This window comes from Musa acuminata, chromosome BXJ2-2 (assembly GCF_036884655.1).
Source record: "Musa acuminata AAA Group cultivar baxijiao chromosome BXJ2-2, Cavendish_Baxijiao_AAA, whole genome shotgun sequence".
Lineage (NCBI taxonomy): Eukaryota > Viridiplantae > Streptophyta > Magnoliopsida > Zingiberales > Musaceae > Musa > Musa acuminata.
The window spans coordinates 22,697,251-22,725,191 of record NC_088339.1 but is presented as its reverse complement, the minus strand read 5'-3'; the positions used below and the strand labels follow the sequence as shown (position 1 = coordinate 22,725,191).

Below are 27,941 nucleotides of genomic sequence, written 5' to 3'. Positions count from 1 at the left end.
AGGTCCTCAAAATATGCTGCGCGTTCGGTCATGCGTTTTACTCGTCCAAAAGTGTATGAGTATGCATTTTGGTGCTCGGAGAGGTTGGCCCGTAAATTCTCAGTACTGTTTCTGAGTCCTGCAATAGAAATATATACAACTTCGATGTTTCTTTTCCTTCTTCTTTCAGAAAACATATCGAGATTAAAACCATGTCTTGGAGATGTTAAACAAATGGCGTAGACGGCGAAGGTTATGATTTGGAAGGACCTCAAAACACTCCTCACATGCAGCTCTCATGGCAAGCTCAACTATTTATATATACTCCCCTCCGGTCCTCTCAACCTCCCCCACTTGACCATAACGAGCTTTATACTACACTCCCTCCCCTCTTCCATTTGCGAACTCTTCCTGCATCTCGTCTTCGTCCCTCACAACTCTCGACCATATTTCATCATACCAACTCCACTGGAACCCTTCACGTAACCCCACTGGTTCTACCGAAAGAGCTTCCCTCCTCGTCACTGGAATCGTCTCGCTGATTCTTTGATCATGGCTGGTTTAGCTGAGCATGAGAATCTCTTTAAGAGAAGGTGCAAGTGGGTGAATGGACCGCTCATCGTGGGAGCAGGTCCTTCGGGACTCGCTGTGGCGGCATGCCTAAAGGAGCATGGCGTCCCCTTCGTGATCCTCGAGAGGTCCAGCTGCATTGCCTCCCTCTGGCAAAACCGCACCTACGACCGATTAAAGCTCCACCTCCCGAAGCAATTCTGCCAGCTTCCCAAGCTCCCTTTCCCTGATGACTTCCCCGAGTATCCCTCCAAGAACCAGTTCATAGACTACTTGGAGTCCTACGCCCGGCACTTCCAGCTCAACCCACAGTTCGATGAGACCGTGCTCTCTGCGAAGTACGATAGCACCTGCGGGATGTGGCGGGTGAGGACCGCCATGGGACGCCTCCAGGCCGTGGGCAGGAAAGCCGAGGCGGAATACATTTGCCAGTGGCTAGTCGTGGCTACAGGCGAGAATGCAGATTGCGTGATCCCGGAGATGGAAGGACTCGAGAAGTTCGCCGGGCGGGTGATACATTCAAGCGACTACAGATCCGGTGAGGCGTACCGGGGAAAGCAGGTGCTTGTTGTCGGCTGCGGAAACTCCGGCATGGAAGTCGCCTTTGATCTCTGTCATCATAACGCCTTCCCCACCATGGTGGTGCGTGACTCGGTGAGGACAACGTTACAAGAACTACGACTGTATTCCCTCGTCATTGGCTTCACTTACATGGACTCTGTTTACTGATTCAAGTGATTTGTGCAACAGGTCCATGTGCTACCACGGGAGACGTTAGGGAGATCGACGTTTGAGCTCGCTGTCTCCTTGATGAAATGGCTTCCATTGAAGATGGTCGACAGGGTCCTGTTGGCCCTGTCATGGATGACACTTGGGAACATCGAGAAGCTCGGCATAAAACGACCTTCTCAGGGTCCTCTGGAGCTGAAGAACACGCAGGGCAAGACACCCGTGTTGGACATCGGTGCCCTGAGCAAAATCAAGAGCGGTGAGATAAAGGTTGTTCCTGGAGTCAAGAGGTTTTTGCATGGCAAGGCAGAGCTGGTGGATCACACGATCATCGACGTCGATTCGGTCATCCTGGCCACCGGTTATCGCAGCAACGTTCATTCATGGCTGCAGGTTAATCAAACTTCCTTTTTCTTCCTTCCATGCGGTGTAATCCTTGTCAGAGGAGATCAAAGTGGTTCACATTTTTGTTCTTCTCCCAATTCTTTTGTTACTATTAGCTTGAAGAGAACATGTAATTCTATGTGCTTCTGCATGGCATTCCACATGATCTAATGGTCATGCAAGTTTGCATAATATTGGGATCCTGAGAACACAAATTAAATAGGAGTGGGCATATGAACAAGAGGTGGCAGTTAATGTCATTTGCTTTGCTCTAATCGCTGAAAGCTTACACCTTGAGGTTTTGATTTTGTGCAGGGAACTGACTTCTTCAACAAAGATGGTTTCCCAAGGCATCCATTCCCAAATGGATGGAAAGGGAGCTCAGGGCTTTATGCTGTTGGATTCACGAGGAGGGGGTTGTCTGGTGCATCCCTGGATGCTGTGAAGATAGCAGAGGACATTGGCAGGGTGTGGAAAGAGGAAACCAGGCAGGCCAAGCACATAATTGCCTGCCACAGAAGATGCACCTCACAGAACTGATGAAGAGCTTTACAGCTTCTGCTAATCTACTTTCCTCACAATGATTGCAGTGTACAACTGAATTAAGAAAGCAAAGGGAGACGGCCATCTCTCTCCCACAAGCCCAAGTTTTGTATCAGGAATGGGCTCTTTTGTGCATACACCATAGTTTATGATGAGGCTTCTTTTTCACTTTTGGAGTTTCTTCCCAACAAGTCAATGCCTTTTTAGCTGGAGGAGGCAGTGCTCTTTTCAGCTGTTCCACCTTCCTAACACAAACATCATGGTCAACTGCACTTCCTCCTTTGTGTTCCCTTTGTTGTAGCAATCTATCCACCTTCGTCATTTCCCAACTAATAGAGTTAAACATCTGTGTTACTACCATTGCTTGAAAGATGAAGCCGAACCCTTGTTGTAAGTCCATTGTGATCAAATGCTCTCATGTGTGCATCTGAAGTCTATGATCCATCCCCAGGCATATGCTTCTACACTGCCCTGGTTGGATTTTGCTGCAAACCACTCCAGTCCCATGATCACAACATCATGATGTTTTGGTCAAAATATGGTAGAAAAAGAACAAGAAAAGGAATCAGAAAGGATGAACTTGTTGCTATGACAATTGCAGCCACTAGTATTGCATGACTTTTGGCATTTCTGGCCCATAGATGTAATGACCTCAGTCTTTCATTTGGAAGTAGCAGTTGACAGGTAGTTCTCATGGCTAATGAACCATCACAATGAAGGATGCATGTGATTAGTGACTGTATACTTCAGTTTTGTGAGCTTCATGGACATCCTACAAAGTACTCTTCCAAGTGGGCACTGAAACATACTGGTGATGCAGGCTATCTTGGATTCCCTCTCCGTGAGGTATGATAGAAGTGTAACATCTTTTTGCCTTTGGATCACTGTCTTCACCTGTTTCTTTCCTTCGTGGAGAATCCACGAATTGGCAGTGCCTGAAGCAGCCTTTTCTGCACTACCACATGCCACAGAAGGCCATGAACACATGGAGAGGCCACCACCACCACCACCTTTCCTCTCTTCGAGGCATCTGCTTGCACCCTTGCAGCCAACATGAACAAGAAGAATGCATGGACATCCCTTGAAGAAGATACCTTCTTCCACGAAAAAGATCCAGCAAAACAAAATTACCACCCGATTCAACAATGGGATATGTCGTTGATAATGTTCAAAATCCATCGAGGAGGATGCATCGCATTTCGATCGCAAGCATTTGATGCCCTCGTTCACGTCAAGCCGTAGACCTTCTTTAATAGCAAGAATCCCATAGCCTTCAGCATCATGTCCTTCAGTGAATCTGCCACCTGCGAGCGCATCAATCCAAAGTTGGGAACCTCTCTTCCATGCTGCATTTAGATACTTGTCGGATTTAGTTCTCGGTTCCACTTTATCAATTCCTATCGATGTGTGCTGTAGTTTACTTTAATCAATTCATGATTTTTCATAATAATCTTGAATAAATTTTTAGATTTTTGATCTTCCTGTTTAGTTTAGTTTCGTCAAAAACTCTATAATTATTTCCATCCATTTTTCTTCATCTTAAATCGAACCATTGTTCGTAATCCAGGATTTTATTTTCTCGTCGATATAATCGATATTTATCTTTTTTTTTTATCTTTTATCAATGAAGATCTTTTTATCTGTACAACTTAGATTATCTATTAGTATTTGTCTCAAAATTTGATTAATTTAAGACGGCTGGGTAGGTTTGTGATACCTATTATTGTATTTTAAATAATTTGAAGGTATATGTGAAGTCATTCTTATTGAAGTGGAACGTCAAATTAGCATTACATATTACAAATTAGTGTATGTGTTTATTTATCTCATTTAGCACACTGATATCATTCTAAATTAAGCTAGTAAAAAATGCTATCTGTCTAGCAATATAGCTATATAATGAAGTTAAATGTGTGTGTGTGTGTCAAAATGTTTTTCTTTTTATTTTTGCCTTGATTGCTTAATTTTGAAAGAGTACTAATGTCAATTAAAGCTTCACTATTCTTGTTCCAACTATAGTTAGAGAGTGACTCATAAGGTATGTTAATATATATATATATATATATATATATATATATATATATAACTCATAAGGTGTAAAAATTAAGTTTAAAATTAAATTTAAAGAATACATTAAAAAATCATATTTGTGTATTTTTTAATTTAATAGTTAAATTAAATTATATATATGACGTGGGAGACGTGTGGAATAAAGGAAAAATCCCTTTAAATTGAAGCCCTAAACCCCTTGGCATTTTGCCTCTCTCTTCTTTCCCCGCAGCCCGCTCTTTATTTCCTCTGTATCTTTCGAACCGAAACACTCGGAATTAGGGTTCTACAGTTGCATCCCGAAGAGAGGTGCGGGAGGAGATGGCGAACGATCAGGAGATGAGCGGGTGGACTGACCTCCTCCACTCCTCCACCAAGCTCCTGGAGCACGCCGGGCCCTCCGCCCACTTCCCCTCTCTCCAGGTCCTCCCCCATTCCGCCGTCTGCTCTTTTAATCAATTCGTCCGATGTCTTATTTCGTTTTTCTTTGGAATCCTTGTAGAGGAATCTCGACCAGTTGGAGTCTCTCTCCAAGAAGCTCAAGTCCAAAACGATCCGCGCCGAGGCCCCCTCCCAATCCATCTCCGCCACCAGGTTTCTCTCCTTGTCATCTTATGATCTTGTCCCGCGTCTCTGATCGCCATTCCGTTTCCTTCCTCGATTTTTTCGCGTCCAGGCTGCATGAGTATTGTCTCTTGGAGGTTTATGTGCTTGTTTTGTGTGATTGTCTGCGATACATTCTGTATTGAGCAGGCTGCTCGCTCGGGAAGGGATAAATGCAGAACGGCTCGCTCGAGACCTGAAGTCCTTTGAATTGAAGGTGGGTACCCAAGGTTGCCATTTGCACTTGTCGTTTGATTTCCATTCTTTCTTTCGAGCAGTTGACAAGGAAATGATCAATTGGAGGCACATCTTGCTCGTTACCTTTTTGTTTTAAAGACGTATACTAAATATAACCTTGGGGGCTGTATGAATGTTTGCATGCAAGTCCCGTTGTTGCATTGCCACACGAATCATATTTTCCTTGTGAAGTCATCTTGATGACAATAACCTTCATTCTGATGATCAATTGGGCCGAAAAGCAAGTGTTGCATATTGTACTTATGGCATCCAAGAGTTAGTATTCAAGAGGCATTATGCTTGATGAAAAAGCAAAAAAGCAACATGCTGATCAGGGACCGTTGATTGATGAATTTCTATCACCAATAGATGACTAGATCTGTGCCACCAAAAATTATTTTAATTCAGTGTGTTAGTTAATATGGGTACCTACAAGTGGATCTACAAGTGGATCTACAAGTGGATCATCACCTAAGCTAGCTCCACCTTAACATACTAACTCTATCTATTCTTTCATTGTTGTGATTGCTTCTCATGAGTTTCATATGTGGTGTGGCACTGTTCCTTGTATAACTGATGTTAAATAACTTGACATATAATTTAGGCAGCTTTATATGATGAAACCTTTTGTTACATTCTTTTACTTCTCTTTTTTATTCCTATAGACAACTTTTGAGGATGTTTTTCCTTCCGAAGCAACAACTGTGGAGGAGTATTTGCAGCAGGTATCATCTTCTTTTGTTTAAACTTCATCTGGTCCTTGTAACTTTTCTTTTTATCTGCTGTAATTTTATCTTTTCTTTTTATCTGCTATGACACTAACTTTTCTTTTTATCTGCTAAAATGTCATGCCTTTTCATGGATTTCATTCGACTTGACAACCTTACCTTTTTCATGGAAGAATAAATGTGCATACTAATCTGGTGAATTCATTTTTAATATGCATATTAAGGTTATAAAAATTGATAATTAATTGATATCACTATATTTTTTGAATGAAACTATGCAAACTAAGAACTAAAGTATACTTAAGATATGCAATTATAAATATTAGCAACTATCGCTGACAAAAAGATGGGCATATCTTTTCTAATGTTAATTAGAAAATAAAAATGCATATCCAAATGAAGCATGGAGAACGCTGTAACATCTTTTGACGTTTATTGTAGAGTTATGGTCGCTTTTAAAAGATGGAATCGATATTAAACCATATTTAGATTTCTGAATGCTGATTCTAATGGGGAGCAAGCAATGCTGGCTTCTGTTTTCTTCTGCTTGTGCTACTTTGGTAGCTTGAAGATGCAGTTTGGGTCTTAATTTCTTACTATGCAAAAGAAATTTCTTCATATAAAAAATCATAGTTCTAATCTTGTTCTAGAAGGGCATGATAATTCATTTTTACCTTCAGTTTGGCCTGGATATATTATGTATTGCAAAATGTGCATCATATTCATATCCGGCAGCTAAATGATTTTGTCGGAAACAACTTTATTAAAATTGGGGCTACTTCTTCCTTGGAATATGAGTCTCTTCACCCAGTCTTTGTGTAAAGAGCTCTTCTTGGACAATCTTATGCTTAGTGTCTCTTGTTATGGTAACATAGCAGATCAGTGCTGTTGTTGCTTCTTTAAACAATTTTCAGGAGTGCCTTTATCTATCAAAATAAGCAAAGTCTATTTTAAAGAATAAAGGTAGTTCTGCATCTGATTTTCATTGATGGATAGAGATTTTTACCAGTTGGGTGAGCCTTCTTCTGTGTAATGTTTCTCTTCCTGTTGTACTCTCTTCTCTCTCACCTCTGTTTCTCTGCACCTTAATGCTTTGTGGCTATTGCTGTACTTCCTACTCTGCTTCTTTTTCACTTGAATGCACTGGTTTTCACATTTATTTAAGAATTTATTTATTCATTAATTCTTCTCATGATTTTCTTTCTGATAAATAATTTATGGAGTTAATCAAGTGTTTGTTTTTAATAGATTCATGAAATGACAATGGTTTCATCCATCCAAGAAGCTCAAAAGGACAACTTGCGAAGCTTCAATGATCACATGATGCAAGTTCTGGAGGTTAGTATCACTTTTTTTTAAATACTTTTTGAGCTTCAATAATTATGTTTCTTTATGTCAAATGGTCTTGTTGGTTGCGACAGTATAAAAAGATTAAATTGTTGCCCTAATGATGTGAGATGTACTGTTGTATATAGTATGCAAAACAGGATACATGATGTCTGACAAGTTGGTATAGAATTTCCAGATTATACTGATGATATTCTTGCGAATTGGGACTATGGGAGTTGGATTATCTGTTCTAATTGCATATACAGCCGAGGTATCACACACACACAAATATATACGATGTACACACATGCCATATCCATGTCACTGACCACAACTGTGGTAAAGATGATAATTAATCACATGCTGAAGCTCTTATCCAATGCTCTGAACCAAGCATGTGAGTGTCACATTGACACCGGGAAGCTAACCTGGTGTAGCATGCGTTTGACAGATGGCTGCAGACTCATCATGACATGTTTAGAAATATTAGGCATTATGTTTATGAAAGCTCTCTACCTTGATTTTTGGTCGAATAGATGTTTTCGTATATGATGAACAAACATTTTATTCATATAGCTGCTGATTTAATATATGAATGTTTAGATGCTAGTATGTCAGAGAAATACATTCTCATATTAATTGGAAAATAAATGAATGGGACTAAGATTAAATAGGAAAGATGCCTAACTATGGATGCCAGAATAAAAAAAAAATAGCTGAGTTAAAGAAACTTCAATATTGGTGATGCTTATGGTCAAACAATCTGTAATTGTTGACTATCCCTTAAAATGAATGAGGTTATTGGCAGAATCAGAGGCCCCTGAAGTTTTGGACTTTCCTTAATATTATAATGATGTTACTGGTCTCCCTTCTCTCTCTTACCTCATTGTAGAGGTTATTGTGCAAGGTAATTTTGACCCACCACTGTAGGTAAAAGAATTTGAAGCTGCATGCTTATTATTCAAAGAGTTCTAGAAGGGAAAAATTTGAGTGGCAAGGGACCCTAATTGATCTCAAGAGATTTTGGTTCAATCCTGTATGAAAATAAAGCATTATGCAGCTGGTTGTTGTCATCTTGTCTCTTTCTAAGAATGCTAACTAAATTATTATGGTATAATTCGTTGATTTCTTTTTTGAAAGGGTCTGGTTATTTAGGATGTCTATGCATTAAGAAAATGTTTTCTCTACTTTTTCTTCCTTCCTGATATTAGCCCATTAATTTTCTTCTAGTTTTATTCTATACTCATTGCTGTGAGAATATAGAATTTACTGAAATTTACATGCTAGATCGAAATTTACCCTAGGATGATTTGTGATTATTGGACATTCTTGTTACTACCTTAGGATTGGTGAGGTTTCATATATTTAAACTTCTCTATCAGAGAGATCAATTTGACCCCCTGAACACAGGTTTATGTAGAGCAGCCACTAGACTAATATGTTCACCTCATTGAACTGAAACATAAGGGCAGTATATCCCAGCACTGTCGAAACTAGCAAATATAATTTCATTATACTAATAAAATTCAGGATACTATAAGTTGATATATTTTGACACTGATCTATTACTCTATCTGTGAGCCATCTGCAGTCCTACTAGCAGTCTCCTTAAATTTTTATTGCAAGATGCAATTTTTTTCCTGTGTGACTCTCCTGCTTGCTATTATTAAAATCATGCAATGATGACAAATAGCTTTAGAGAGTTTTGCTTATGTAGTATGACTTTTTGTTCTGTACGTAAAATACAAACTGGGTTTATCTTAGGTTATTTACTATTAGTTGTAAACATTTTGCTATATGCATGCTACGATTTAGAACATTCTTCAAGGGAAAAGAATAACTGTGTTGATTGAACAAAGGCCTTGACTTTGATATTCATACATGTTTAGGGGATGGACCATTTCTCTCCTTTTGTTCAGCTTCTTTAGTCTTGATAAAGTTAAGTGTTTTGTAGGAGGATTGGCAGAAGGAAAAGAGAGACTTTTTGCAAAGCTTAAGTCGACTTTCCACATTACCTAGGGGAAACAGTAGCATTTTGAGCAGTGGATTCTCCAGTACTGTTCAGATGCCACCTCAAGCTTCCAGCCCTCATGTCTCCAAGACTTCATCAAACATGGAAGTTATGCCTATGGCTAATAAGTCAATAATTGAGAAAAAAGCTTCAGTATATGCTGAAATCTTGCGAAACCTCAATGATGCAAGGGGACGTGGATTGCATTTCAAAGTAAGATACTCTTTTGTTCACCAAAAGCCCAGTGGTTTTATCACTGTTAAATATTATTAATGAGAGGTTGCCAAGTTTATGTGTCTGTTTCTGGAAGTTAGCACCTCTAGAATAGTCTATTTATGCCACATTGACTAAACTTTCATGCTTAATGACTGGTCTTTCTGTTTACATATGACTTGACTTGACTAAATTAATTAATTACTATGTTCTTGTTAGCCTGCTACAGCTTTCAGGGATGCTTATGAAAGTATGGGCCTTGATTTTTCTGGTATGAGATCAGTTACCATGCAAAAAATCTGGCATTTGATTCAGGTATGCCTTTGCTGTTATCTGGTGTAGAGAGTGCTACTCATAATAATTTCCATCCTGTACTTATTCTACAGAATTTTAGACAGGACAAAATAAATGAAATTGTGTTATGTCCCTAGGATGTGTTCATTTCTGATTTCTTTGTATTATCTAATTTTTGAATAATTTTCATGGCAACACTACTATTTTTAGGCATTGGTTGGTGAATATTCCAATAATCGGCAAAAGTTTTCAAGAAAAATGTCCCTTGTGATTGGAGCAAGACGTCATCTTGAATGGGGCCATGAGAAGTATATACTCGATATGATTAAAACCCATCCTTCACAGGTATAATTCGTTTTTGATCAATTATTTTTTATTAATAAGTACTTAATAAAGTATTTATTGTATCAATAATTTATCAAAGTACAGTACTATGTATTTTGGATGTTGATTTGTTTATCTGATGAGTTTGCTATTTGGCATTGAAATCTGGATATGTTGTTTGTTTTTGTTATGTGAAAGTTCATAACTTTTAAACTCTGATTGCTACTTTTGCAAGCATAATTTGACAACAGCTAGTCAGCTAGGAACCTATCTTTAATTTAAGTAGTAAGTTCCTTTCAGGTTTAGAGAATTCAGAATAATATGATATGGTTTATGACTTCCATATTATTGTCATTCTAAGTGGCAAGTTGCCTGCAGATTAGAACATTATGGCATGGTTCATGGTATTGGTACTGTTGTTTTTCTTCTGGAGGCAAAACAGATCCCCTGGTTGAATCATAATGACTTGCTTTAATTTTGACTCTATCCCCGGGTAGTATCTGCATAAAACGCCTCCTACTCTTTGAAACATAACCATGAATTACATCTTCACTGTCTAAGTGGATCTGGGCTGTTGGGAATTACTTTGAGAGATTTAAACTTGAATGAGTAAAATTTTTTTCCGTTCCAGGTAACTTTATTGAAGTGTCAACTAACGGAGGAAGAGTTGTATTGTTAAAACATTATATAGAATTGGATGAAGATTCTTCATGTGCATTTTACTTTCTTTGCTTCATTTATGTGATTAAGCTTGTTATATAACATTTGTCTGCTTTTGATGCCATAGGTCATTTTCATGGTAGTTCTTGAGAGCTAGTCATGGTGTGAGGTTTTTTATTTGTTATTAATATGCCTGATCTTGTGTTTTGACTGCATACTTCCCTTGTTGAATTTCAAAAAACAATTACTTAGATTTCATCTTTGTTGTTTATCTAAATTCTGAACTTGTTCCTCCTCAAAGCAATGTAAAAGATGTTTGCCTCTCCCATGTTCTGCCCTCGAACCTTACTTTTCCTCAGTTGACAGTAGTTGTGTTGGTGGTGAGCTGTAGCATTAGTTGTAATGGTGTTAGTACTGGTACTGAAGAGTGGTGGTAATGATCATGGTGGTGATGGTTCTGGCGGTCATGATGTTGTCTCAATGGTGGAGTTAGTGCTCAGGTTGAAGGAGTAATACTGCTGGTTGTGATGGTATCGGCAGTGATTAGTGGTGTGGTATCATCAGTGGTAACAACAGTGACAATGGCAGTGGAAATAACAGTGTTGGCAGAGGCGGTGATGATGGTGGTGCTAAGTAGTCTTGGTGACTATGGCATGCTGGTGGTAGTAGCATGTGGCAGCTGAGGCAGTGGCCGCAAAAACAGAATTGGTGGAGATGATGATGATGGTAACAGCAGCAGTGGTAGTAGCAATAACTGCAATCGTGATGGTGAGTTGGTGACGGTGGTGGTCTTGGTAAAGTGATGAAGGCTGGTTGTGGTGGTGACAGTAGTGGTTGTTGAAACGAGTGAATGTGTAGGCTTAAGAGTATTGGAGAAGCTTTGGCAACTTCAAAATTAGCAACAAAAGATTTTCTTATTCAAAATCAAAAATATGTAAAACTAATTTCTGAGTGAAGATTTTTCTTTTGTGGTAGCAAGCTAATTTACTATATATATATATACATATATATAAGCATACATATATACATATATATATGCATACATATATATATACACACACAGTTGGAAAATCTTCAATAATAAACATGTCTAAAATTTCCTAGTGCTCATTTGTGCATCATTTACTACATTTCCCATGTCTAAGTTATCTATTTGTTGTCTTTATCTGCTTTTGGTAGTTGATGGGTAATATCTTATCTAGACTTGAAGATTGTATATACATTCTATTATCTCTTTGATGTATCTTTTTTTTAATACTAGTGTAGTTATATCGTGATCAATTTTTTTTTTTAATATCATGATCTATTTGACTAGAATACCTTTGTTTTGCGGTGATAGGCTGCTCTTGGTGGAGCTGTTGGCAATTTGGAAAAGATTCAAGCATTTCTCCGGGTTCATTCTATTCACCTCTCTTTATTTTTTCATACGGTCTCCATGTAAGTGGTCCCTTTTAACATCTGTCTATTAACAGGTGCGGTTAAGGGACCACGGTATGCTGGATTTTGACACTACTGATATTCGTAGGCAGCCCCCAATTGACACAACTTGGCAACAGGTGACTTTTAGCTTGGTTATTAGCTTTAATGAGCTGAGTGATTTCTATTCACATCTTCACTTCTGTTTTGGTGAAAACGAGTCACTTGTTCATTTGATATCAGAGCCAAACATGAATGCCAAGGATGTGATAATAATGTTTTGTGGATGTGAAGTAACATGTTTCAATGATATAAATGAATCAACTTAAAGTAACATAGCAAAAGAGAAAAAAAGAAAAAGAGAAAGACATGCTAATAATCATACTTAAGTTCATTCCATTTTGCCGTGAAATGAGTTTGATGAAAAGATTTGTCTCACTAACATTGTGTATAAATAATAGTGCAAGTATTTTTTTATATATCTTAATGGACTAGCAATTCATATAATATAACTACAAAGGTTTATGCTTGTGGATATTTGTAACTGGAAGTTATGAGTTCTGGTGTAAAATTACAAGCTCTAGCAGTCTTGATTTTTTTTTTCTTGAGTTGAACTTAATTTTCAAAACTCAAAATGGATATGATTCTACCTGAAGTTTAGCAACTGCGAATGAATTTGACTTTATAGTTCACCTAATGCTCAGCTGCACATGAGCTTTATTAGTGTCAATTGAAGGCATTAGTAAGAGTATTTAAGGTTCTCATGTGCTTATACATGTGCATATGTTTCAGTATATATATGCATACATTTGAATATTGAGTTTATTTGCTCAATGGATCTGCATCTAGTAGCTTAATGTTTATAAATTACTATTCACCTCATCCATTTAGTACTGCTTGGAATAGGAAAAGTTGCTTTTTTTACTTTTAATGTCCTGTCTATGCGCACTTATTACAGTTTGTGTGATAAATTAGACTATTCAAAATCATGGTTCTTTTACTAGCTTGATGAACTAGTATGGAGCTAAACACCAGACAAGATCAAGTATCTTAATTCTTAACAATAATTGTGGCAGTGGTTAACCATATACCCTGAAAATTGATAACAAGATTGTAGCTAAATTCTGAAAACCAATGTTGCTATATACTCAAGGGACTGCTAATTTTGTTGGTAGGATAATTTTTAGTTCAATGGAAATATGGTGGTGTTTTATGGATAAGAACTTCAAGTTGTCGAAGTTGAATAAATGGGTGTGTATAAGTGAAATGAAGTTACATCAGACTTATAACAGAAACCACGGAATTGTTTCACGATTTAAGAGAAACTACAATGGAATTATTTTATGATTTTTTTGTTAAAATTAATTAAAGAGATAGATGAAACATCTGAAGTTAGCACTGCCAGGTGGATGATTTAGAGAGATGCCTACACAATAATAAGGGAAACACATGCCTTTGAGATAATAATAGGTGCTGTGAAGGCATTTAATATACAAGGAGCTCAGGGCATTTACTGACATTAACACTTGTAGCCATCAAGCACTGTGAAGAGAATTTTTTTATGTTTTTTTTTAGGTTATGGCATTTAATAGCTTAGCCATCAAGCAGTTTGAAGGTATTTTTTATGCCTTATGTTTTATATTTGTAAGTCATTAATTTTAGTTGCTGTCTAGATTATGCTTATGCATACAAGACTGTTGCCATGTGCTATTGGTCTGTTTCCATATTCTTTACGTCCAACTTGTGCTCATTTATTGGGAAGATTGCTCTTGGATAAGATTACATCACTGTTGAAGAACACTTTGCTGCTTTTATCCTTCCAACCTCAACATTGTGTTCAGAATGATTATCTTAAAGGTCCCTCAAATTGATGGTTGATTTTTTCTTTTTTGAAATACTGAAGTTAACACAAATCAATAGCAGTGATATATATTCCTGAATTTATAATTGCAATTAAACATCTGATTTTTCTTGTCATCCACTTGTGAAAAGTATTTTCTTCCTAACTCTTGCTAGGTATACTTTACCTAACAACTTGATTTTTATGCAAATGTCCTTTTATTTTGTATTGGACTGTATTAGCTAATTATATTTGGTCTTGTTTCTTTTATGTAGATTTATTACTGTTTAAGAACTGGTTATTATGATGAAGCAAAGAAAGTTGCTGAATCATCACGTGCTGCCCACCAATTTGCCCCCCAGGTAGCTACTGCTTATTGTTGATTGTTGAATATCTCTTAGTTTAATTTACTAAGAATGTGAAACTGGCAGCTTGCAGAGTGGATTGCTTCCGGTGGTTCGGTGTCACCAGAGACTGCTGCTGTTGCATCTGAAGAGTGTGAAAAATTGTTAAGAATGGGTGATCGAGCAGGAAGACCAGGTTATGACAGGAAGAAGTTACTACTTTATGCTATAATTTCTGGCAGTCGACGCCAGGTAGAGAGGTTGCTTAGAGATGTGCCATCACTTTTTGGCACTATTGAAGACTTCTTATGGTTCAAATTGTCAGCAATACATGACTGCCCTGGTGGATCCTCTTCTATAGTACTAAGTGAGGGTTTGGTGCCATATAACCTGGATGATCTTCAAGGTTACTTGAACAAGTTTGAGCCATCATATTATACGAAAAATGGGAAAGACCCTCTGGTTTATCCGTATGTTCTACTCTTGAGCATTCAGTTTCTTCCAGCAGTTCTATACTTGTTTAAAGAAGTGGGAGAAGAGGGCTACAATGTTGATGCTGTACATATATCAATAGCTTTAGCAGACAATGGAGTTCTTTCAGATGGGATTGGAACTGACCGTAAGATAGGGGTTATGGATGCTTGTGCAGAAGTTGCTAGCATAATACGACAATATGGTTCAGTCTACTTGCGTCAAGGTAACCTTGAGTTAGCTTTGGAATATTATGCACAAGCAGCTGCGGCAATGGGTGGAGGAGAAGTGTCATGGATTGGGAGAGGCAGTAGTGATCAGCAAAGACAGCGAAATATGATGTTAAGACAACTGCTTACAGAAGTATTGCTACAGGATGGTGGTATCTCTCTTTTACTTGGTCCAAGAGGCACTGGGGAAGAAGGTGCACTCAGTAAATATATTATAGATTGGAATAGCCGACAACAGTTTTTGCTTGAGGCAGCTCGTCAATGCCAAGAAGCTGGGCTTTATGACAAAGTATCTCCCTTTTTTACACATATTGACATCTCAGTCTGTTTTCTGCTATATCATGCCAATTTTTTTGGAAATAAAGAGAGTATTTTCATTAATTAGCATCCTTGTATAATCAAATGTTGCTGAAATAGCTTTTTATGCATTTACTGGATTGTTAGTTCATTTGCTTGCTGTAGCTCTCTTTCATAACCAAATCACAACATAGATCAAGAAGTTGGCTGGTCAAAACATTACTTCTTAACAAATGATCTGCTCAGATGTTGATGACTAGAGGCTTAATTTTTTCGTATGTTAGATAGTATCTAGTATTATGAATTCGATGGGAGAAGAACCTGGTGTATGAACCATTGTAGTTTTGTCACTTGGCAATTACTAGTGGTTTTCCAGATAATGTTTACTCTAACAAAATGGTTGATGTGCTAAAATTAAAAGTGGCCACGGGCTGCAAAACACAATTGCAGCAGGTGCCAGAAAAGGTTACATGATTTGATAGTATGTCATATACATGCTTTTGGGGGTTGCTGGAGTACGATATGAAAGCAGTGCATGTCACTGATGATACATTAGATGCTACAGTACTAATGGTACTGTTCCTTTTCTTGTGGAGGTCCAATTGAATCTGTCATACACTAAGTCGAAGGATAGTGGCAGTTAACTGTTGATTAGTTCTGATGTCTGTACTTTCTAAAGTGCTAGTGTCGTTGCAGAAAAGATTTTCTTTTCTTCTGTTTCATTGGAGGCAGAGGATAGGTAGCGAAGGGGGTCTCTTCTATATACATTCTAGATCAGTTGAAGCATTTATTCAGCTTGTTAGACCATTGGGACAATTTAAGTTTTCTAAGAATGTTTCAGCAGTTAATAATCTATTAAATAATATGATCAACAACAGTTTCATATCATTCTGGGTTGCAAGCCTCCCCAATTTGTCAGGCCATTTCCTCTTGCTTAGTCATTCAACATATATGGAAGAGTAAAAATGTCAACAACAGGAATGTCTATTGTGTTCGTTGGCAGCAAAATGTATGCAGAAAGTAACTTTTGTAGATGTTCCATGCTAGAATGTTAATTTATGGATCAAAAGAGTAAGATATTACGGTAGCATATGCATATGCAGCTGTACATGTGTCTTGCAATGTGATTTGCAGTGGTTTGTATTAGCTGACATTTGTCAGTTAATATTATCATAGTTTCTGTGGTAGAAACTATTTTAATTGATTTTTGTCATTTTTTTTACATAACATCAACATGTTCTCCTCGTTGTAATTTTCAGTCTGTAGAAATCCACAAGAGAGTTGGAGCATTTTCAGTAGCACTGGAAACTGTCAATAAGTGTCTCTCAGATGTGATCTGTGCCATGTCACGTGGAAGGTTAGATGGTGAAAGTCGAGCTGCTAGTCTAATTCAGTCAGGCAATGACATTTTGGAGAACTTTAAATATTCTTCTGGAGTCAGGTTGCCCTCGATAATGAAACCTTCAATTTCAGTTATCTAACATTTATGATGCAGATATATGTATTTTGTATGGATCTGTATTTCTCTTAGTTTGTGTTAGATTAAACTTTTAACTTTCCATGCTTGTTTATCCATATATTTATTTACCTATCCTGTCAGGAATCAACATATCATATCTTATTTAACACCATGAAGAATTATTTTGATTTTATTTGGCTAATTTCTGCTTCATCTTATGTCTTGTTTTCTTTCTGGTTATTTCAGCTGTTTATAAAGCCAAAACAAGATTATTTCTTCCATGTAATTGATATTATATCACTTTTTTTTTTCTTATCTTTAAAAGGACTGCAAGTGTTGCTGTTGTTATGGCTTCTCAATTAATTAAAACACTTTCTTCAATTACATAAATATACATGTGCACTTTGTGAACTCTAATCTCTATATTCTTGTTTGCCTTTGTCATGAAAAAAACCAGCATAAACATTTTCTGCAATTCCTTTCAGAAGATTTCATGTTTCCTTAAATTTATTGTCTGTTGCTTCTGAAAATACTTGACGATTGTTACAATACATGAACATTTCATCTTATGTCTTGTTTTCTTTCTGGTTATTTCAGCTGTTTATAAAGCCAAAACAAGATTATTTCTTCCATGTAATTGATATTATATCACTTTTTTTTTTCTTATCTTTAAAAGGACTGCAAGTGTTGCTGTTGTTATGGCTTCTCAATTAATTAAAACACTTTCTTCAATTACATAAATATACATGTGCACTTTGTGAACTCTAATCTCTATATTCTTGTTTGCCTTTGTCATGAAAAAAACCAGCATAAACATTTTCTGCAATTCCTTTCAGAAGATTTCATGTTTCCTTAAATTTATTGTCTGTTGCTTCTGAAAATACTTGACGATTGTTACAATACATGAACATTTCATCTTATGTCTTGTTTTCTTTCTGGTTATTTCAGCTGTTTATAAAGCCAAAACAAGATTATTTCTTCCATGTAATTGATATTATATCACTTTTTTTTTTCTTATCTTTAAAAGGACTGCAAGTGTTGCTGTTGTTATGGCTTCTCAATTAATTAAAACACTTTCTTCAATTACATAAATATACATGTGCACTTTGTGAACTCTAATCTCTATATTCTTGTTTGCCTTTGTCATGAAAAAAACCAGCATAAACATTTTCTGCAATTCCTTTCAGAAGATTTCATGTTTCCTTAAATTTATTGTCTGTTGCTTCTGAAAATACTTGACGATTGTTACAATACATGAACATTTTTTTTCCCATACATGAACATCAGTGGGACACATTTTTTGACAATTATTGCAGCTTAGTTATCTGTCATTTGAGCTCAAACTACAGATGCTAGTGAGCACTTGGTTTTAGGAACCAGTGGATAGGTGGGCTTTCATTTAAATTCTCAAATTTCTGAATGTAATAGGTGGGGTTTGGCATGGTCATAATTGAAAAATGTTCTGGGATTCCCTTTCTCATTTACTTTTGATATGATTATTACCTTGTTGTGGCTGGTGTTATATCAATGTATTTGAGTTAAAATCATGTTTATCAGCATAAAATAAAACCATGTGGTGGGACTAGGAATTGAAGCAGATGTTAGATATAGCTACTAGTAGCAAGCGGTTGACGAGAACACTAGCAAGTGTTTGAAACCACTAGTGGCAGTGGTGGAGGCAATGCCAGTAACAGTGGCCGTGGCAGTGGTGGTGTTGACTGCAATGATAGGCTGAACAAACTACACAAAACGTTTGGAAAATTTTAAAAACTTTTTATACTATCTATACAAATATTTGGTTTTGCAAGAACAATTTTCATCTTTACATAGTAAATACATATTTTATGATTTTCTGTTCTCATTTAAGATTTTCAGAAAATTTATCCCCTTGCATTCTCTGATTTAACTCTATTATATGTCATTATATAATGAGTATGTCGTCGTCATCGACCATAACCTTTAACCATGTCATTTTTTCACTTGTAGCCTTCAAGAAAAGGAACCAGTTTCCGAACAGCAAACAGTGTTACGGCAGCTTGAAGCTATTCTACATATCAGTAAGCTAGCTAGAGCTGGCCAGCATGTTGATGCTTTGAGGGAGATCATTAAGATCCCATTCCTGCCGCTGAATCCTCGAGTACCTGATATTCACTATGATGTTTTCCAGAAATTGTCCCCACATGTCCAAGCATGTGTGCCACATCTTCTTAAAATCACTCTTAATTGTCTGGACAATGTTAAAGATACTGATGGAACGCTGCGTGCGCTGAAGTCCAAGGTAAATATCCTATCTGTGTACATACCCTTTGTCAAAATTACAGACTTAAACTTATTACTAGTATCCTATCTGAAGTCCAATGTTGTCAATGACTTTTATGTCATGGATCCCTGTTAATTATTAGTGAAATGTGTAAAGGGAGGGGATCAACATGGTCGCCTTATTTTGGAACTTGTTCTCCTCCCTGCACAAAAATTCAATATATTAAAGTTGTGCCTGGCTGTCCTTTTGATTAGGTCATTCCAGAATCATTCTTAAATCAGGAAAATTTTAGCTTTAAGAATTTGTCCAAAAAATAGGTATGATCAATTTAAGGCCAGCTGTGGTTTTCTAGTATTGTAAGCTGGGTATTGTGGAAGGTTATCCCAGACTTTTCTTCTGTAAGGGTGTCGTGTGCCCCTTTATAGATTGACAGTTTTAACCATGGGGCCCGTATAAATTCATGCAGCATTTTTCTGTTGCTTCAGAAAATTTAACATGTTCCCAATTATTTGTTCATCTTTGCTAATTACATATTGCCCTTCGGAATGTTGAACTTCTTCAAGTCATGCGTATATTTTTCATTGGTAGGAAGGAGAATCATCATATTGAAGAACATAAATCTGAATCTTTGTCATGTCAACAACTTGTTTATGTTAAGTGCTTATACTTCACATACACCTTTGTCTCTGCCTTTGCTTGTTCAACAGTGGTTGTTAATCTGTATAATTTGAGATGCAGATTGCAAATTTAGTAGCGAACAACATGAACAGAAACTGGCCACAGGACTTGATCGAGAAGGTTGCTCAAAGCATATGAAAAAGTGTTTGTCTGTTAGCGTGAGCTGCCACGCTCTTCGCCTGTCACCACAGATGGATATGTAACTTGAAAATGAAATCATGCATCTCCGGATTATTATTATCCACCTGAGAGCAAATACTTGAGATGCCAAGTTTTCAACCTACTGAATATTCTGTAAACAAATATTGAATCTTAAATCAGTCTCAGCAAATCCTAGAGTAGATGCTTGTGTAACGTGGAAAAGAAAATCTACATGATGGCGAACTAGTCCATTCTGATCAGTGTTCCAAGTGTTTTGTAGTATGTATATTTGCTGGATTTAACCAAGGTAATGTATTAACTAAAAATCTGGATGGATCTGGTTGCAACATCTGACGGGAAGTTTATTCTAGATCTGAATCTGGATCCAAGTCTTTGATTTACAGACTCCCACCACGGTGAGCTTGATACTTGACTGTCCCATTGTCTTTGCATTTATTTGAACCCTCGATGAGTTTAACACAAAAATGTTCAAGAACTTGGATATGCTGGGTCGTCATGCCATTCTATTCTTGGTGACGTTGTTGTGTATTTGAAATTATGGTTCTTTTTTAGCTCCGTGATACCTAAAGTTTTTGGCTCATGCCGTGTATTGTGATATGCATGAGTTTCGCTATGCATCATGGGGCCTAGGAATGCCTTTTTTTTCTTGGAAGACTTGACTCGGCGGTCATGGATTGCATTTTCCTCTAAGCACACCTTCAGGGAAGTGATATTACATAATATTATAATTACCTTTTTATTTTTAGCAAGTCTTAAGAGCGATAGTTTTACTTGTAAGAAAGTTTTATTGACATTTGTTAGATCATCAACCAATATATATCCAAAAGGTATTTGTTTTAAATAGAAAAACTTCATTAGCGATGAAGATAATATGTTTTATAAATGTTTTATGTGTTGGGTGAAATTTTTTGAAAAAAAATCTCTTTTGGGTTTTTCTCGAATGATGATTCTTACTTAATAATTTTCTTATTCTGTGTTCTCGTTTTCCTCTAATATTCTAAATATCTTTTATTATCATCAATATTGTTTTCTTCGTTCATCATGATAGTGGAACTCTTGGTCATCGCCATGATAGGCCTTGCAGAGGGGAAAGAGGCGATCTTGATGTGCTACAATCATAGCAACTCTGAGATGATCAACAATGACCATTTGAAGGAGGTGGCAGTGATCAGAAGCCTCACTGTCGTGAATCAATGGCGTCATTCTACAGTTCCTTGTTCCATAGCTGTAGGAAGAAGAGTCGTAAAAAAAATTTTCAGATTCATAAGAGAATACTTTTATCTCGGGGATACTTAACCTTCCTGTTTATTTACACATAATAAACGATGAACATACACTGCTTCATGAGAACAATTCAAGCCACCACCATACTACGATGAACGTTAAACGATATTGAATGCAACTACAGCTTGTTCTACAATTTCATTCAGAGATGAAACAGGCGTGGGTAATATTTACAGTATTGAAATATCATGGCATGCACCGGTGATTGGCATGAATGACTACGCAGCAGTCATAAGCATATTGGTCTACTTACCTCATCAAACCACCCAACAAAATGGGCAACTCTCCAAAATACGATTTATCTATCAGTAGGGCCAAAACGATGCAAATGATTTCAACTTGAAAGAAAACTTGATCTTCGCTCTTCTATGCTTTTCTTTCATTTCAATTTCTCCTATTTGCTATATACTCCACAGTCCGTCTTCCTTCTCTTCACTCTGGTTGAAGACCATAGGCAGGATGTTTCCTATCATTCCGCTGGCGATAGAAATCTTGGTGCTGCATCCAAGTCCAAACGAAATAAGTTATGAGGCCTATGCAGTCCCATTAGGCAAATACAAATCATGGATCAGAAGTCCCATACAGAAAGACTTGACAGAAAATAATAATTTGAGTTTTCCCTTTAATCAGATTAGCAATGAACCCAACTGATAATTGATTTATTCGCTATACGAGAAAAAGGACTGCACCTCACCTTCCCGAAATGAACTGATTTGCTAAGCCCATTTGCATCTGAGGTCCTCATAATTCTAAGCCTCTTGACTGTTTCCAAGAACATTCTGCAAAGCAGGATGTCAAAACTGGTTCAGATCACTGCAGTACGAGATAATATTTTGACAGAGAAAACTAAGACCGAGATAGTGCAACAAGATCAATAGTATATCTTAGAACCATAGAACAATCGATCTCGAATGATGAATTCATAAGTAAGATGATTCCTGGACTTTTAATGTATACGAGGGTTTATGTATCACTAGACTAGACTGGTATCAGTGTGAAGTGCAAAGAAGGCTTACCCCCATGGCACATCTCCAACCAGCATCCAATCCCCATCCTTGTCTTCATAAGTAAGAGCAAACCCAGAAGAGCCATCCAACAAATTTGAAATCTTTGCCCCATCTGCCATCATCCACACCACTGAAATTATAACCCCATCACATTCCAACATTGCTAGCAAAGGATTTAGATGATCTCTGGTTTGATACAATTTCTTATGCTGGACATATAGGCAGATCAGATCATGGCATATCTAAATTAGAACAAGAAATTCCCACTCTGATCCTGAACTCTGCAATTGTGAACATTATGCATGGTAATGAACTTACCGACAGAGACCGCAAGGGCAGAGGCCTTGGTGGGCTTATGAAACATGAGCTCCAGCGCGTCTGCGAGGGCCTCATAAGAGTGATGAGCATCGAGATCCACCTTCCTCCCAATAGGGTCGCCGTCCATCTTCACTTTGACGAAGAATGATCTCCTCATTACTTTTCCTCTACTCCCCTGATGTTGGCTGTCATTGCCTGCCCTGCTGGGGACGATGGCCTTCTTGACAGCAACGGCAGCATCAACCTCGGGGGCGTTGTCTTTGAAATGGTTGAACAAGCTGTTCATCCTGAACGCCCTGATGGGCGGCCATCCCACCACCACCTGACTGCTCCAACACATCAATTTTTTTCGGTATCAATCTAAAGATTAAGAGAACGCAACCCTTTTACCAGACATCAACAGCAAAAGCCTGAAGGATGTGATAAACAAAGATCGTTTTTTTTTCCCCTTACTGTTCCTCTTTTTGCTGGTTCTAAGAGTGCCAAAGCCTTTACGAGAAGCACTAAGAGAATAAAAGCAGGAGGTTTTTCGGATCAAGTCATTTGCAGTAAAAAGAACACCTAACGTGAAGAGCAAGAAAGAAGAGACAGAGAAGGAAGATTGGGTTTACCTGGGAGGATGAGGGGAGCTACCGACGTCGGGGGAGATGGATTCCGCCGCCCGCTTTGTCCCGGCGACTCCCGTCCCGGTCCCGCCCCCGCCCAGGTTGGTGCCGGAGGACGACGACACGGAGGAGGCGGAGGGAGACCTCGGTGAAGCAAGGGACGCCAGGGGCGGGAAGTCCTTTGCCGTCAGGATGCGGCAGCACGGCCCCCACATCGCAGGCGTCGCCTTCCCCCTCTTCGCCGCCCCCAGGGTCAGCCCCAGCTCCAGCTCCTCCTCCTCCTCCTCCTCCTCCTCCTCCTCAGCATGATCGACATTCGCCACTTCTGCCTCCGCCTCCCCCATCGCTCCTCTTCCGACGTCCTCCACCACCAAATCCTCCTCTGCCTCCGCCGTTGCTGCCGCTGCCTTTGACACCGAAGACACCGACCCAGGCGACGCCACGCCTCCGCCGTACCCGCCAACCGCTTTCATCTTTCTCGCTCTCTGGGGAGGTGGTGTTCTTAAGGCCAATGACAGCCCCAGCGCGATGGACGAGACCCATTTTATGCAGCGAGTTTGAAGAGCTACGGGGGAGAGTGCACGTGTCTACCGCGTCACACCCGCCAATGATCTCTCGGTTCCAGTGGGCCCCGTATAATCAACCAGACATTTTCTCCGACGAGGCGCGGTAAAATCATCGCGTAAAACTTTCTAGTTCCCAGAAAAGCGTGTGCTCCCGACGGTAGTGGGCCCCGACTCTTCCCTCGTTCCCTCCTCCCGAATCAAACTCTCCATCACGTGTTTCGACCCAGAGACGGAAACAGCGTTTCCCTCTCACAGGCCACGACTCATGACGTCATCACGCACTCGCTGACGTCATAGACACGTCCGGGACGTGAGAGCTCTCCGTGTTCTGTACGTCGCCCCGGACATCTCATCGTGATTCTTGGACCCTAGAGGGGCAGCTCACTTAACACGAGCAATTGAGTTAAGAGAGGAGGGTGGTGTCAATGTCATGAACCAACGAGCCGCTGCAATTGGTACCTTCATTAAAGGAGGAGGTGTTGTTGTTCCTTCAATTCCATTTCAACGAGGGGACATAGGATTGGGCCGGGAAAGATGCTGTCTCTCTAGTGGAAGGTAGGAGGAAAAGAGTGGGAAGATGCTACCTTGAGAGATCGGCTACTTAGCCATGACACACCAAACACATATATCACCACTCGTATGCTTGCATCCATCTACTTAATGCTCAATCGGAGACAAATCACATCACCTATCACTCCTGCTGTAGGCCACGTTGATGAACTTTCGACCAATTTTGACCTCCAAACCTCGCCTCCTTTTTATCATTGCCTCCCCCTAAATAATTCCCTCCGTGCTCCTAGTGCCAAATTAGCTTAGATCGATCATGCTCCTTGCTAAGCATTCGCGCACGGCGCGGTTCCACGAGCGAAGCGTACGCGATGACGCGTCTCGGCACCAGCCGTTGGATGAAGAACCAGTCTCTCGCTCCTTCGGGTGGGCTGCGCTGCGAAGCCCCGTCTCGTGCGCGTGGAAAACGGTGGTGCGGGGTAGTGCTCCAGGGTGAGGCGACAAGCCGACAAGAGTGGGGCCCGGCGGCGACACGCGAGCTGCTGCTGCTCACCACGTGGCCGAACAGCACCGGGTGCTTCCGTCGGGCCCCACTGGGTTCGAATCCGGAGCGTCGCTTTCAATTTCGAACAGAATTTGCGACCCGGTGCGGACGTGGGAGGTGGGGAACCCGCGCACGATGGCTGTCATGCGACATCTCGTCATCGCCGTCCATCGATCAGGTAAGGACATCTGGACCGCGAATCTTTATCGACCGCATACGGATTCACGTGCACGAGGCTATGCGGGAAGGCATCGAACACGTCGACAGCGAAAGGGGACAGCGCTACCCATCCGCAACGGTGGTGGGGACGGGTAATGATGAGCCCGAGAAACTCGCTTTCCGTGTGCTGCCATCGAAAGGGCGCGTCTCATAACGTGCCGTTATAATATGCTCGTCGTAACAGCCCTCTTGGATTACAACTTTGACCAATGCGAAGGAACGCAAACTCGATGTGATTCGGTATTATTATTGACTGCACTGAAATATCTGCGGAAGAGATCAGGAAGGTAGAAAGATTTGCAGCATCCTTTCCCTGACCTTTCGGTTCGGAGTCGTAAACCCATGAGACCGAGACTGCCGGTTGATCTTCTCACACGGTTGCATAAAGTCGCGAATGGTCAGCAAAAGAAGCACAAGAAGAAAAGATGGGCAGCCGTATAAGAAAATAAAAGTGAGAACAAACAAAGCTTTTGTAAGAAAAAGAGGAGTACACCATTGACTTGAGAGTCCACTCGAAGCTTATTCTTTGCTCATTATCTTTTGCACTTGAGGTTTAACAATGATTAGGCCACTCAGAACAGCTTTAGGTGTCTTCTCTTTATGGATAATGCTTACTACCACAATGAAGAAGGCGAAAAATGAGTAAGAGAAATGCATTGCAAGCAGAGAGAGACATCTTATAAGCAGATGCTTTGGACCCAGGTATCAATCGCCGGAGACATGAGCGGCACGCTTGTCTCCCAAGTTTCAAGTTAAAACACACAAACTAAGAACTCATTCCATAGGAGACAAACAAGATTCTTATCTTTCTCCAAAAGCAATGCTGCTTGTCGGAGTTCAATCTTTTTCCGGGTCTAAATCGAACAGTGAGGCAGTGGTTCTCGAGGGGATGAACAGAGAACCCACCCCAAGCAAAACAGCTTCGTTTGGTGAGAGTCATGATTGAAGAAAAAGCCACCTGGAGTATAATAAAAGTGCAGCAACTAAGATGGCTTTGAACAACCGATCTCGTTCCTTTTGTGTTTGTCTCATGGCCAAGTTCCATGAACCTCTTCTCGAAGAACGCTGCACAGGTTTTTGCCGAGTGGTTGCACAAAAAGACACAGATCATAGCTTTTATTCTGATTAACTATCGCATACTTTTTGATGTGATGCTTCTTCCAAGAAACCTCCATATGCATTTGGCATGGCCTTGTCATAGTCTTGAGATGGATTACGATGTGTAAATTGAATTGGCAAAGACCCTCACTTTAACTTTGTTCTCTCTTTTGGATTGCCAATCAGATGATCATGGCCATGAAACATCATACGGTTTCTAAGATGAATCATTTCATGACATTTGTCGTAGCAAACATATATATTCTTCAGGAACTTGATGTCAAAGCCAAAACTTCCGAAGAAGTAACCTCAGCATGAAACATTGAGTACACATCGAGTGCCGTGGTTTTGACACAGATGAGGGATGCTGTCACGATCGACGACATTTCTTCAAGCTCACTTCTTTCCAGAGACAGAGAGAGAGAGAGAATCCATCCTTACCCTATAGCTGATTGTAGAAGAATCATCACATGCTTTATTCTGAAGTGGAATCGTCTCTTCACCATCTGTCTCTTCTTTGAGCTCTTTTTTGATTTGTGAGACATTTGCTATACTATTATTGATTCTATTTCTTTGAGTGCAAAAGCATCAAACCGACTTTTGGATGATGATCATAGGAAACGCAAGCTGCCATTCTTAAAGAGTAGATTTGATAAACTCATTACCTTCATGATCGTTGCATTGTTAGAGCCAGAATTACTTGAAGGGAATCCCTGGTCTTCTTGCCTGCCCCCATCGATGACATCTTGTTGATGATAAGAAGCAACAAGCCAGCAGAAGTTGGAAGATCTCAAGGAAAATGCTGTCTGTAGAGCTGCATATTTGAACCTCAGTTACAGAAGCTTAATGTTGCACAGAATCTTGCATGAGTAGTGAGAAGTAGCCAAGGATTTAAACTAGAAGAAATTAAAAAGAATAGAGATTAAGTACAGTTCTGAAAATTGTTAGATTATATGATCTTATCTAATTTTATGAATATAATTAAATTATGATTATGATTATTGATCAATAGAAAGAAAGTTTAATTCTAATATAATTTCTTAGAAGATGATCATGATGGGAGGGATTCTCCTAACTATCTATCCTATATCATTTGTTCTCGTTTATAAATAAACAAAAACTTTTAGGGACTTAATACAAATACAATAACACACAATAATTTAGTACACGAACATATATATATATATATATATATATATATATATATATATATATATATATATATATATATATATATATATATATGTGGGAATGCAAACATATAGATACGATAATATGATTGAGATATTACATATATTCTTTCATATTATTTTTGTTCATGAATACATCGATCATATTGATCTTATGAAAAATAGGAAAAGAGGAGATGACGAGTCTAATTCTCATTATAGATTGACATCATATGTATCTTGGATTCGATGATGGTGTACTCGCAAATCAAAGAAAAGTTTTTCTTAACAGCATCGAAAGATACGCATCGTAATCTTTAAATATATTATTATTTGATTTCAAAATTTTGATATTAAATGTTCTCACTCAATAATAACATATTATGATTTTTATTACAGTTGTATAGCTCGATATTACTCATGTACAAGCCGATAGTATTCGTAAAAGATTAAGCAAAATAATCTAGACATCTCAAAACCAGTGTAAAAGTACTGATTTTTTATGAAGTCTAGGAACGATCTATTCCACTTATCTATATGAAGTCTCAAAACCAGTGTATAAATTTCCTTACGACTTAATTGAAATTTAGGAACGTTCTATGCCACTTGGATTAGGGACTAATTACTCGTTCGATTCCATGCCGATCCCTGTGTCGTCACAATATCATGTCTAATTCTAATCCCTGGCAGGTGACAATATCATGTCCAATGAGTGCGTTGATCTCGGAATCATCCGCGAAGTTGCACGTTGAGTTGCAATTCCACCCACGAAACATCGATTTGATACTATTGGGGGCCCAAATCAAGCGATTGG

At 38.9% G+C, this 27,941-nt stretch overlaps 3 protein-coding genes across 4 annotated transcripts; 2 read left to right on the top strand and 1 right to left on the bottom strand.

Annotated features, from left to right (window-relative positions):
- Positions 1-352: 352 nt before the first annotated feature.
- On the top strand, positions 353-2,733 carry LOC135604947 (probable indole-3-pyruvate monooxygenase YUCCA5). The gene is made up of 3 exons (XM_065094597.1): positions 353-1,203; positions 1,300-1,671; positions 1,978-2,733. The coding sequence occupies exons 1-3, from the start codon at positions 532-534 to the stop codon at positions 2,200-2,202; spliced, it is 1,269 nt and encodes a 422-aa protein (XP_064950669.1). The 5' UTR covers positions 353-531; the 3' UTR covers positions 2,203-2,733.
- Positions 2,734-4,443: 1,710 nt separating this feature from the next.
- Positions 4,444-20,159, top strand: LOC135605389 (nuclear pore complex protein NUP93A-like). The gene is made up of 15 exons (XM_065095423.1): positions 4,444-4,677; positions 4,757-4,848; positions 5,008-5,074; positions 5,760-5,819; positions 7,071-7,160; positions 9,106-9,375; positions 9,595-9,690; positions 9,880-10,014; positions 11,993-12,046; positions 12,126-12,209; positions 14,185-14,271; positions 14,341-15,243; positions 16,511-16,692; positions 18,697-18,988; positions 19,709-20,159. Exons 1-15 carry the CDS (start codon positions 4,576-4,578, stop codon positions 19,784-19,786), a joined length of 2,592 nt encoding a protein of 863 aa, XP_064951495.1. The 5' UTR covers positions 4,444-4,575; the 3' UTR covers positions 19,787-20,159.
- Positions 20,160-21,155: 996 nt separating this feature from the next.
- LOC135581713 (auxin-responsive protein IAA10-like) lies at positions 21,156-23,547 on the bottom strand. 2 transcript variants are annotated; one of them, XM_065095421.1, is made up of 5 exons: positions 23,031-23,547; positions 22,420-22,745; positions 22,111-22,231; positions 21,789-21,873; positions 21,156-21,592 (listed from the first exon to the last, which is right to left on the bottom strand). In XM_065095421.1, the coding sequence occupies exons 1-5, from the start codon at positions 23,495-23,497 to the stop codon at positions 21,527-21,529; spliced, it is 1,065 nt and encodes a 354-aa protein (XP_064951493.1). In that variant the 5' UTR covers positions 23,498-23,547; the 3' UTR covers positions 21,156-21,526. The 2 variants fall into 2 exon arrangements, with proteins under 2 accessions (XP_064951493.1, XP_064951494.1); XM_065095422.1 differs by having other exon boundaries at positions 22,111-22,213; positions 23,031-23,545.
- Between the last annotated feature and the right edge of the window lie 4,394 nt (positions 23,548-27,941).